We start from the raw sequence: 14150 nt of genomic DNA, 5'->3' as shown, positions 1-14150 counted from the left end.
TGCAGCTTCCAGTTTTCCTAAGCTTGTTAGGACAAATGACATGCTTGATGCACGCTACACTCTTCACAACATGTCGTTTAGATTCAACTTGTCTAAGAGCTTGATTCTTAACTTGCTTCATAGCATAGTTTAGCTTAGTGTGTGTTTGGATTGCATATTCTGTGTGTGTTTCTGCGTTTGGCATTTGAAGTGGGACCCACAAGCACCATGCACGTTTCAGCCATTCACAAGATAAGTTGCGTTTTGCTTTTTTTTTTTTTTGGTCCCACAGTACTGTTCATGAACCACCAAACTCAATAAAAAACAGATTTCTAAGTAAATTTGGGTCTCATTGCACTATTTACACTTTTAAAAATTATTTTACTATAGTGTTTTCAGTAATAAATTTTCAGTTTTCAGCAAATAAGCGGTACCCAAATAGATCCTTAATATATCTCTATCATCTGGCACTGCTTTGCATTACTGATCATTATTGCCAATACATAGAATCAACTACCATATAACATAAACCTATTGTTATAGCTGCCAACAGAAAGTAGTGACATGCTGAAAATTGAATAAAAATGCTAATAAAGATAAGATTGTATAGGTGTTTATTGTTTTTGTGTGTACTGTGAAATACGATCCGGATTGAAATTTGGCATAAATTGTATTTTATGAATACAAGACAGGAGCACAATACAAACGGAACGTTTTATTGTCTTTTGTACATGATTGGAAATGTTTTGTTGTATAACTATGGGGGATAAGGCCCATGTGATAAAAACATTCCCCATATACAGATTTTCAATTTTCTCTAATTTTAAAGCAAAAGTGACACAAATAATATATTTTTTAAAAATCTAATGATCTTAAAAAATCCATATAAATCACATAATATTTGACTAAAAATTAAAGAGAATAAGAGATTTTGAATGGGGGATTAATACCGAATACCCCATAAAATAACGTGTTATATTTTGTTTTTAATGATCATGTTTTGTTGGAAGTTATTTATTTATTTTTTTTCATTATGCGGAAATCTTTTTATTGGAGCTTTAGCCAAAGCTGTTGTGAATTGTGAGTGAGTGCTTTCCACAATCTCACATCTCCAATTGATTTTCTGTATGTCTTTATTTGTGATCTCTAATTTTGGGTATTATTTTTTATTTAATTCATATTTAAATGGGTAGAAATTTAATTAATTTGATAATTTTTTCAAATCTTAAAAATTTAATTGGTTACTTATGAAATTATACAATTTAATTTCTTACTATTTGAAATATTAGAGTTTGTTACTTTTGAAACTATAGTGTCTAATGTCTTTAAATTATAGTGTTTTCCAAATACTTTTTTATTCCTATCCTCATACTATATATATATATATATGTGTGTGTGTGTGGTTTTCAAAACTGATTTTTTTTTTTTTTTTTTTTTTTTTTTTTTTTTTTAATATAGACAGAAGACAAGGAATTGGGAAGGAGAGAGTAGGAAGACAAGACTTACAACACTAGCACTTACAAAAGGGCCTAACCTTTGTAAGTACTAGTAAGACTTATAAATCGAAAACTTACTCACTAACTAATCGATGTGGTACTTTAGACCCATTTATCTTTTTTTTTTTTTTTTCCTGAGATAATATAGACAGAAGACAGGGAATGGGTTCAAGGTCATGAAGTCATACCAAAGGTTAAATTAGGATGAAGTAATAACCAATTAAATAATTAATTAGTATGAAAGTAAATAAAATAAATATGAAAATTGATCAATATTGTCTAAAAATATTTTTTTACATTTTATTATTGAGATTAGATAAATATTTTCCTATCATTTCAATTATTTAAGCACTTATAGATGTTTACAATGCTCAAAAACCCCAAATATATTGATGTGATTAAAGAAAATTCTTAGGGCAATCTAGGCATAAATAAAATTTCTTAATCGGAGGTTTATTAGAAGAAAAAAAAAAGACTCTCTCTCTCCCTCTCTCTCTCTAAAAATCTGATGGTGGGAAATTAATGGAGGAGGCGATCTGGTGACGTCTAGTCATAAATTTGTAACTGCATTAATTAGTTTATGGACTAACCACTTTTAGAAACTTATCAATTAGAATTTATTTTTTTTACATTTTTGTCATCGTGAAAAATTTTCCTAGATTTTTATTTTTAGGCCAAAACGCAAAATTCCTTTTCTAAGTTTCACCACTTTTCATTTCAGTCTTCTAAGTTTAGATTTTATTATTTCAGTCCCCTCTAAGTTTCAATCTTTCTCAATTTGGTTTTCCGTTAACAATCTATCAATTGCTACAGTTAACTTACCCAAATTTATTTAATGTGTACTAATATTTAATATTTATTTATTTCTTAATTTTTTTAAATATTAATTAAAAAAAAAAAAGAGAACGTCACTCCCCACTTTTGAAGAACACAAGATTGAAACCCCACCCACCAAAATATTAGGAAAGAAAGAGAGCTAGCAGTAGCAGAGGAAGGCAAGACAGACACTAGACACAAATGCAGTGGCGGCTCTAGGAATTTTTTCCAGGATGTTTCTCAAGAAGTATAAATTACACAATCTAATAAAAATAAAAATTTATATATAGACAACAACAACAACAACAACAACAACAACACACGATAAAATAAAATAAAGGCAAATACATAAAATTTTACAACATAAACTTGTGGAGTTCAGTTGTGGTTGTTGTTAGTGTTGCTGAACAGGGATGAACAACGATGTCTGGGGAGAGTAAATGAGCTTCTTATTTCCTTTTAGCCTTTAGGTTTGGTTTAGTTTTAGTTTAAATTGTTTAATGACTTATGAATCTGCAAGGCACTAAGGCAATGAGGATTTTTTTTTTAATATTTGTTAAATAAAAAATGTAATCGTGTTGGTGTTTGAGTAATAATAGTCTTAGTCTGAGATGAGATTGATCTTATATTGGGCTTTTCTATTGGCATTTGGTTTGGGCCTTGTTAGTGGTTTTATTATATATATATATTTTTCCATATTTTCGTTCAAGTTTTTTTTTTTTTTTTGGGGGTTTTTCCCATGGTTTTATAAACCAATACAAAGAAAGACCCGAAAAAAAAAAAAAAAAAAAAAAAAAAGACTGGTTACTGGTTTTTTGGTTGGATCGAGATCCGATCGATGGTCAAATCAATGACATCATAAATAATATAATTAATAAAATTTTTAAATTATATAAATAAAAATATAATAAGTTTATTACTAATAATATGATAGCAAAATGTAAAAACATAATATTTAGTGACACTTTCCGTGTAAATTTAATCAAATTTCCTTGAAATGGACAATCACATGTTTAATTATAATCATAAAAATAAAAAGTTTATTATATATATATAATGAATTAATTGATGTTATATAAAAATTAAATAACTTTTTTAAATTTATTTACTTAATTAACTAAAACTACTATTTTTTTCTAATCAAAATTATCGGAAAAAGAAAAAGAAAAGTAGTTGTACAATGAAAAAAGATAAATTTATGTGACTTTGACCAATTAGTTATATAATATATATTATAATATTTTTGAGGAAAAGTAGCTGTACAATGACAACGTGTCAAGTAAAGCAAAAAAAAAAAAGTAAAGTCATAGTATAACCTTAAAAAAATATAAAAGCATGTACTTCTTTTTACTTGAAAGACAATAATATAGTTTCTCAAAAAAAAAAAAACCATAATATATTGTTAAGTTGCTCAAATTATGGACCAAAATTTAATTTTATTGGCATAAAAAAAATTTAGGATGTTCCCAAATTTTTTTTAAAGGTAGATATATATAAAATTTTAAATTTTATGTATAATTTTTTTTTTAAGGTCAGGGTGGCGCCGCCCCTGCACAAATGGAATCCTTGCTATAAAAAAAATGTGAAAGAAAGATTAGAATTAGATGGGTCGCCAAGCCTTCACCAAGCTGATTGGCTCAATCTCTACAGCTTCTTCTTCTTCTTCTTCTTCATGGACTTAGACTCGACAATACGTCGCCGCTGCTACGCATCCTCCGCCGGTAGTTTTCGTGGACAAGAACACTCGCATCATCTGCCAAGGCATCAAAGGAAAGAACGACACCTCCCACTCCGAACAAGCCATCGAATGATTCCAGGGATTTGCAATGTCATTTTTTTATTTTAAAATTTTCCTTTCCTTTCATGACAGATAATGACAAATACATCATTTTATTTTATGAGAAAACATAATGATGATTTCATTATGGGTGGGATTTCAATTTTGAGTTCTTCAGATGTGGGGAGTGACCTTGTTTAATGTATTTAATTTCTAATTCTTTTGAATGAACATTTTTTAAAAAATTAAGAAATAAATATTAAATAAGTTAACGGCAGCACAAAATGGATTCTTAACGGAGAACTGAATTGAGAATGATTGAAACTTGAAAAATTGAAATGATAGAATGTAAACTTAGGGTCTATTTAGATAAAACTTATTTTGCTGAAACTGAAAACTGAAAACACTGTAGCAAAATAATATTTAAATGTGTGAATAGTATCATGGGACCTATTTTTAATAAAAAAGTGGCTGAAAAGTGAAATTTTTGGGTCCGTAAATAGTGTATAGGTGCATTGTTCACCGTGGAAAAGTCAACAAATGCAGGCTAAAAAAAAAAAAAAAAAAAAAACGTGGAAGAAGCAAAACGTGGACATGATAAGTTGGATCCAAACCTACACTTAGAGAACTGAAATAAAAAGGGGTAAAACTTAGGTAAATTTTACATTTTGGCCTTTTTTTATTTTTTTTTTTATTTTTTTATTTTAAGAATTGTTCCCGAGTTTTGTTGAGGACTTGATGATGCTGGCCATATTTCAGATATTTTCCAAGTCAATTATTATAGTCAAAGTGAAGTTAGTCCAAGCCTTGTATTTATTTATTTTTTATAATCTGATAGTTACAACAGTGAAAAAGTAATTTGAACTTTGTATATCTTACAAATATTAAGAGATGTCAAGTGTCAACTAGTTAAACTATAAGAATTAAATAATAATTATTATTATTTGAGTAACATAAAGCCCTTTTTAGACATGAAAACTTTTTACTCAACACCTTGGGAAATATGACTTTATAAATTTTTGATGTAGAAAAAAAATATATTGATATTAAAAATGAAACTCTATTCCCCTCCACACGTCTATGGAGCTGTTTGTACTTTTCTTTGGCAAGTTATTTAAAAATTCTAGAGGATTCTATGCTAAGGTTCTTTAGTGGACAATATATACCAAACTTCCCAATGTTTCTTCCAAAATATTGGAAGGTAATCAAGAATGAATGAGGTAAAGTAGCTTATATTTCGTGGCGTCTCTTTCATTAGGTTCTAATTTTCCAATTACATATAGGGTATAGGTGAAGAAATATGTAAAGGAAAATCAAAGATTATGACTCGTATGTAGTAATTAAAGGAAAGAATTCTCAATTTCAAGCTTTCACATTACACACATGCACATGCATGTGGAAATAGTATTGATACAACACGTAACGTTTCCAAACTCCTTGAAACATCTCATTTATACATTAATAATTAGAGTGACCTTTCTTGTGGAATAAGTACTTTCATCTAACGTATAATTTAGTCATCACCCCCATGTGTTTATGAAGGGTCATCAATCACACTATGGTTAAAATTACTTGTACCGCGCACCCTTGGTGTGATGGTCACTCTACAAGTATAAATGCTTATGGGATGTGGAGAGTAAGGGCCAGGGTTCAAGTCTCTAGGAGGGAGTTTCACACACATATACACTTAGATTACGTTAGAGTAAAAATTATATCTTGTAAAAAAAAAAAAAAAAAACTTGTTAGAGCATTGACTACTCATTATCATGACCTATTTGCAATCAAATCTTACGATGAACTATCATCAAATTGCAACAATTAACATTAAAATGGATATCACCATCAGTAACATTTTCCATTATTATCGATATGTTAAATTAAAAGACTAAACCTTTGCATTTGAGACGGACGCAAAAGTTACACATAATCATTTTTGAACATGAGTCATATTCAATACACTAAAGTATTGAACGGAAGCCAAATTCGACGTGGAAATCTTTTAAACAAAGCAAACCAAAAAGTGATTATGATAAATGAAGCCTAGTGGATACTAGTTTTTCATCATTTTCCAACACTTTTAATATGGGTCCTCATGCATGGCCGACCCGTCATGTCAATTTTCCTTATCTTGCACATGAAGACTATCTCTTTTAAGTGAATTTTCCACATGAAACATGTGACTGAAAAAAACAAAATAAAAAAATTGAGTGGCTCAAAGATGGAGATCCTCTCTCCGTATATATATGACAATGAAAGCCCGCAACAATTGTCATCTTTCTTTTCCTTTTCCCATATAAAGACAATGCAAAATCCGAGGAAATGAGGCTTGAGAATCACTCAACAGCGTTTGTAGTAAGAGTTACACAGTATTCACTGTAAATGCTAGTCCAATATCATCAAAGGGCCTAACTTTTTTACATGTATGATGATGAAAAAAAAAATACCAAGAATTGTGGTTGAGGCACGTGAAACTCATGGCATTTGGTGAGGTAATTTGTAGAATGCTATGCTTATTACTTTTGACATTCCTTAATAACTAAAATTTCTAGATCGAGAATATGTGAATTTAGTTATAAAAAGAGAAAATCTATCGACATAATTTTTACGCTACAACTCTGATGCTTAATTGTGGATAGTAAAAAATAAATTATGAACCCATGTAAAAACGAAAAACAGAACTCCAATATGCGTATTAAAGTTATGATCAGTATATATGGTACCAGAAGGACACCTACGAGAAGACTTCCTTGTAGCTATTGGTACTTGCTAGAGTTAGGATAACGTCATGCTTCATTCTGCATGACTATATACAAAAATGGATTATTAATTCATGAAAAGCATAGATGGATCATGACATCTATAGCTATTTTGCATTTCTATCTACGTGTCAAATTCCCTATGGCTTCGGTTTGGTATTAATGGATATGGGCATATATAACGATGTGTTTATGGATGTCCATGCCTCCTAACTTCATACGCATGCATGAATATCACTCTTTATTAGAAACCAACTTTAATCTCCAAGATCCCACCAGATATTAATTGAAATGTACCAAACGTTTAGGAAAGTTTTAATCAATATTTTAGAAATTATATTAAGCAAAATATTAAATCACGAAATTCATATAGATTTCGTTCAAACTTCAAAACCCAGCTAGCTAGTTTTTTTTTTTTAATAAATAATTATAATATGCTATTAATCTTGAAACTCAAACTTTTTCATCCCTAAACTCCCAAACATTTTGTGCATAGACATGAGCCAATTCAAACCCAAACTAGCTAGTTGTGTGGACTCCATGCACACTTTTATAGTTTTATATGTGTGTGTATTTGTGTATGTGACAATTATGATAATATCATAATAGTATGATGAGCTACATAAACTACATGTCTCTATTCTTAAAGAGCCTTCCTATCAATTGAACCTTATCAAGGCTGATAAATCAATTTCAATCCATTAATAGGCAATCACATAAATTCTAGGTCAGCTAAGCAAGCTAATAATTAGGATTTAGGGGTTAGCATCAACTGATAGATAATAACAGAAAGAATATCATATGTATGAATGACCTTCTAGGGTACTAAAGATTGAGAAAGGGGCATCACATTTGATATCTACCAAGATTTGACACTCAAGTCTTGGCTTGAGTTCCTTCAATTGTGTTGTATTCTTGTATCAAAGAGATAATAAGCCAACCAATTACTTATTTTACTATAGTAAGAAATTGAGAGGAGTATAAGATCCTATTACAAGCCATAATTATATATTAGCATACGTTAAGTACTGAAGTTCAAACTATAGACAAGCCTAATTAATTAATATATAATATCGTTTAGAATTTTAGACATCATATATTATATGTATATCCTTGTATTTAATCCCCATTAAATAGTTGCATGGACCAGATGTCTTCCATGCTCCAATAGGTTTCATTTGATTCAGGAGTGGGTAAAGGGACTTGAATAGGCTCCATTGTTCTTTGGTATAATGGTGGAGAGTAGACATCCATAGGTTCAGCCATGCCAGACGCTTGGCTTGAACTTGCTTGGTCATTGACCTCAGAAGTCTGTCCCTGTAAATTCTCTGCTTGCTTAATATGCTTTTGGATTCTAGTCCTCCAGTAATTCTTTATTTCATTGTCAGTTCTTCCAGGCAGATGCTTTGCAATCTTGGACCACCTGATTTAGTAAATAATTTGTAAAAGAAAATTATTTTTTTGGATAATTAGACGATTAACTCTAGATATTTCGGTTTGAAACACCAAGAATATCAGCTAAGCTACAACACTCTTGACAATTCCCTTTTCAAATTCTCACAAAACATCAGCTTTGTCTAGAACTCAGCAAAGTCTTGAATTAACAAAAGGTATAAGAAAGATCAAAGTATCATTTAAAAGATGTCGACTATTTAATGAGACAAGGAGTGGATGGATATGCTGACCAATAAAGATAGTTTATAAGATGAGTGCTATTCACATTGTCCATGTGTAACTTTCATATTTCCATTTAAGGCTGCCATTATTAACAGACCATCATTCTTTGTTGGGCAACGGCGGTAGTAAATGACAAAATAAGTATATGCAGAATTTTAAATATAATATAGAAGATATATATATATATATATATAATTACTTTCCAATGCATGTTGTTTCTACTTTCTAGAACTAAATGTCAAAGATAGCAACGTAAAAATGCAACCTACCCTATACCATAACTAATAAATAGAGAGAGAGAGAGAGAGAGAGAGAGAGAGAGAGAGAGAGAGAGAGAGAACATTTAGGTCATTATAGTGACTTACTCCAAGCCATGTTCCATGGTCCAAAATCGAAGTCATCCATATGCTGGACTTTATATAAGGACAATTTGATGTTAGATCATCAAGGTTTTGGAATGGAGCGGATGCCTTGCTTGAGGCTAGGGCTAATCAATATATTTTTTTTATGACAAAACTTAGGTTCAGTACTTTAAGTACTATTTCTTAAGTCCTCTTCTTAAAATTCTGCCACATAGATATTTATCTAAAAAATACACTTCTATCAATGAGAAAAAATTTACATGACAGAATTTTAAGAAGGAAACTTAAGAAATAATATCCAAATACTGTACCTAAATCTTGCCTACTTTTTTATTTAGGATAAGTAGGGCTCATCAATCATTAATCAAGTTACGTACTGAATGCCTCTGATATCTTTCTCTTATTCTTTTTATTAGTATTCAGTGAGGAAAAGTTTTCATGTTTTTTTTTTTATGTAGCTTTCATTTGATTTGGTTGGCCTATAATTAAATTAAACCATCCTACACTACACTTTAGAGTTTATAATACTTATTTACCTTCTCTTTTTTAAGAGATGGGAAAAGAAATTATCTTATAGATTTGTTCTAAAAAGTCACTCTCACATGGCACGCGAGACTTGTAGAGAGATATGTGGGCCCCATACACTATGAGAAGATAATCTCATAGAATTGTATTTTGAGGGACTCATAAACATGTGAATCCTACGTAGTGAGAGAGAAGATAATCTCATAGAACTGTTTCATAAAATATTTTAAGGAAGTTAGGAAAAATATTTGAGAAAGAGGCTTCAAAACAGTATTATTGTCCTAGCAATAACCATGAAATAATGATAACACTTTGTCCACATGCGGATTCATAAAAGCATCGCAGCCATCCTTTTAGGAATGCATGACTTAAATTATATGGGGGCCAGGCCATATCTATGAAGTGCCAAAGCAATGTGTTTTATGTCTACTTCAGAAAATGTCTCTTTCTCCTAAGAGGTAGGTAGGGTTTACATGTGACCAATTGGTATGAGTTCAGCTTAAAATGAAAAATTTTATTGCTCAACGTGCCCTATATATTTACACATAAAAGGTATTTGGAATTTTGAAAAAAAAAAAAAAAAAACCCTATTGGCAAAGAATATCCCTCATATGATATAGGGATCTTAGATATATAATTTATAACCCTTTTATGTTTTACATTTTTTTTTTTTTTGAAGTTATAAATAATTAGTAAGTACGAATTAAATTTGTACCATGGAGTGGGGATATGGATCATCCTCTATGCTCCTTACCCCTAGTTAGTATCGCAACCGCATGATTATGGCACACTACAAAAATGAAATAATTCTGCACAAGCCTTGCTCTTTTACAAAACCATTTTTAGATTTCATAAAAGGTTCAGACTTGGATTAGATATAAAGGATTTAGAAATATGATCAACTTGATAAAAAGGAGTACTCAAGGAAATTCAAAAAAATGAAGAAAACAAAAGGTTTTTGGATGCCTAGCTCGAGATGGGGGACCTAAGGACATGCTATTTGTACTAGTACTGCGTGGAGGATCTGGAAAAGATCTCATATGCCCCAGCTCCATCATATACACCTATCAGAGAAAATTGCTGAAACCAAAAAAAAGAAAAAGCATGCACCTTTTTAAAGTACGATCCTATATCATCCTTCTAATTTATGAAAACATCTATATAGTGGATGATATAAACATATATACGAAATCAAAACCAGCTTGAAAGCCATGAAATTCAAGAACCAATCTTGCAAAGGGCTTGATCAGGTGGCCATATATGTTGCACTCTTTTTGGTGGTCATGACTCTCTCTCTCTCTCTCTCTCTCTCTCATAAGTGCATTTTTTCTTAGTCAAAACTACTATTTTGATGAGTATATATAGCCTATAGGTTATAAATTTTAAGATAAAACTGATTATTCCTGTAGAATATAGATTAAAGTGATGAATTAATGTACCTGTTTCCCCACTTAGCATGCAATTCCACAATCAAGAGCTCTTCCTCAGCTGTAATATTGCCTCTTCGAACGTCAGGTCGCAGATAGTTCAGCCATCTGAGCCGGCAGCTCTTTCCGGTTCGTTTAAGACCTAGCAAGAATCTTGTACGTTAAAATAAGTTTATATAAATCATCACCAAGGTTACTACTATAAAAAAATGATTTTTTTTTGTTTGTTTTTTACAAAGATATTGGTAGGTGAAGGGAATATTACCCGCAGACTTGGCTAGGGTATTCCATACACCTTCACCATGGTTTGCAATATAATTGATCAGAATCATATCTTCTTCCATGGTCCATGGCCCTTTTCTCACTTCAGCATCTTGGGATGAATTGCATAGTTTATTCCTTTCCATTTTTTTTTTTGGTGGGGTGGGTGAGAGAGAGAGAGAGAGAGATGTGGAGGAAGCTAATGAGATAATGGGAGTAGCTTGGGTTTTTATAGAGAGCCTAAAGGCCAATCACAGAACCAGGAAATTATCTTTGAGGGGCCTCAATTAACCGTAATCATATAATAAATTATATCTAATCACTCCATATTTAAAAGGAGGATAAATCACTGCATATTCTTAGTGCAATGGTCACTTCACAAATATAAGTACTTGTGGGAGGCGAGAGACAAAGGTCAGGGTTCAAATCTCCAGAAAAAAGTTTCACACACATATACACTTAGATTAAGTTAGAGTAGAATTCCTATCTTGTATATATATAAAAAAAAAAAAAAAAAAAAAAGGAGGACAACTACAAAATATATATATGTGTGTGTATATATATATTATTTATATGTAGAAAAAATAGATTTATTTATTTATTTATGTGTTTGTTTTGATTGTAAACCTATAACCTCATTATCACATATGAAGTAATCTATGATTTATTAGCACATGAATATTATATGAAACACTTTTTTTTTTAATTTAAAAATTTGTTCACAATACATTGGATTAAAATTGTAATTATATCAATAATAAATCATCAACATGAGATCTAAACAATTAAAAACTAAGGAAAAAACTTAGATATACAGACATAGAGTTCCTAATTAGCTGCAATAGAAAAGTTTTTCTAATTAAACTTAAACACATAATTTAATTTAATTTAATTCTCCTTGGGATAGATAATATTGTTTGTGTTGTAACTTTTTTTTTTTTAATTTAATTAAGGAGCTTAACGTACTGCACTTAAGTAACTATACCTACATTTTGCCCAAAAATTACATGACATAGTATAAGAAAGTGATGATATATATATATATATATATATATCATCACTTGAAATATATTTTGGGAGAATTATGACTAAGTTGTTTGGGTATTATCTAGAAATATGCTTATACTAACAAGAATTTAAATATTAAAATATATTGAGGGGGAAAGTGTCATTTTCTTTCTAGGAGCTAATTGTAAATCTCATAATAATATAAGGGGAAATAAAGATTTATTTACAAAGCTTTGGGGGTAATACTTTCATAACAAATTTTATATGGCAAATTATTACTTACTGTTATTAGTGGACAAGAAAGTAATTTTAATGATGAATTTGAATTAAAACCCGTAACAACCTAATAATTAGGTTTTACATTAAAAATATTGTGAACATATCACTTTTAATTAATATTAATTCCACGGATAAAGCTTTTAAAAAAAATAGAAAACAAAAACATAATATCTATTTTTTTTATATAATAATATCTATTAAATTTTATGTACGTGCATGGCCACGTTTAACTTCGTATGCTAATCTCTCCGTGTACACAAAAAAAAAAATAATAATAATAATAAATAGAAAAACAGGTACTGGAAGTAGTACAGTAGTACTCATAATGTGCACATATATTTTTCCAAGGGAAAGTAGAAAAAAGAGCAAATGCATTACAAAATGACGTGCATGGTGAGGTGTAGAGTGTACCATTGTAGAATAAGGGATTCATCATGAAAGAGAAAGCCATTGAAGAATGAATATTTATTGGGAAAAAAAGCACTAAACTTAAAATATTTTGGGCAGTGCATACGATTTCTTCTATCTAATTCATATGCAACCTACTATCAATAAATTGATCAACTAAGAAGTACAGACACTTTATTTTGTGTATTGTAATCATGTTATATTTGTGTCATATCGATATTGTACTAGTCATTTTATATTATAATTTTTTTGAAATTGTTCATATTACCATATTATATCTGTGTTAATTTCAATACCTATGTCCGTACTTCTAAGTTAATCAATTTCAAAGTGTTTAAAAGTTTATGGTGATATCTATATCTTTAAAGCATTTACATTGTTACCTTGAAATTGTCGCATGTGCACGTTCTATTGTGGTTTCATTAGTACGTCACTACGTTGTTTGACGTATTAACTATCCTACACATAAGGGCTACTAATAAGTAACAACAGGATGCTTTTCTAACCGAAAATGAATAGTCAATTTCGCATTTAAAATTTTATTTATTGGGTTTAACATTACACAAAATGTCACGTCATGTAAAATTTTAAATGATATAATTTTGTAAACATTTTTAAATTTGTAATATTTAATTTGAAATGTAAAGCTAAACTATTTCAAATGTAAATTTGTAAGATATGTAATTAATTATACTTCTTAGAATACAAAATAGGCTATACCAGAAAGGTTTTGTCAAATAAAATGGGTTACTATGTTTTTGAAGAATCACGGTCTGGCCTTGAATATATATATATCGGTGGGTTGATGATTTATGTCTAAACCAATCATCAAGCTCACTCTCTTGCAATCTAGCATTGAACATGACAACGATAATTGCCCTAAACTTTAAAATAAAAGGGATAACGAGAAAACTTAGTCGTTTGAAGAGGACCAGAGTTGATATTATCAAAGAAAGTCACTTTTTGTTGTAGCAATAATTGCCCAATATTGTTTAGATGATCACACTTTTCGAAGAGAGAGAGAGATGTCTATGGTGATATATAAGTACTATAATGCAGGCAGTGCAGAAAGAAGAGAGGAACCAACCTATGATCGATCATTTTCCATCAATTATTTTTCACAATGGGTTGCGAGAGCCGACTAGCTGTTAGTACTTCGTGTTTGTTTGGCTAGTTTATTTTTTTTAACTTATTTTATTATTCAGCTTATTTTTACTATTATTTATGTCTCCTACTGCACTTTTTGATATTATTTATGAATTCCACTGTACTATTTCAATTAAAATTTATCTTTATCTACAGTACTTTCAGTAAAAATATTTCAATTTCAGAAAAATAAGTGGATCGTAAACAGACTCTTAGGGTCCGTTTGGATTGAA

At 30.2% G+C, this 14150-nt stretch overlaps 1 protein-coding gene across 1 annotated transcript; it reads right to left on the bottom strand.

Moving 5' to 3' along the window:
* Positions 1-7756: 7756 nt before the first annotated feature.
* LOC115976638 (myb-related protein 305-like) lies at positions 7757-11262 on the bottom strand. The gene is made up of 3 exons (XM_031098063.1): positions 11081-11262; positions 10828-10957; positions 7757-8247 (listed from the first exon to the last, which is right to left on the bottom strand). Exons 1-3 carry the CDS (start codon positions 11220-11222, stop codon positions 7944-7946), a joined length of 576 nt encoding a protein of 191 aa, XP_030953923.1. The 5' UTR covers positions 11223-11262; the 3' UTR covers positions 7757-7943.
* Between the last annotated feature and the right edge of the window lie 2888 nt (positions 11263-14150).

This window comes from Quercus lobata, chromosome 2 (genome assembly GCF_001633185.2).
Source record: "Quercus lobata isolate SW786 chromosome 2, ValleyOak3.0 Primary Assembly, whole genome shotgun sequence".
Classification (NCBI taxonomy): domain Eukaryota; kingdom Viridiplantae; phylum Streptophyta; class Magnoliopsida; order Fagales; family Fagaceae; genus Quercus; species Quercus lobata.
The sequence above is the reverse complement of the archived record's forward strand: the minus strand, read 5'-3'. Positions and strand labels throughout refer to the sequence as shown.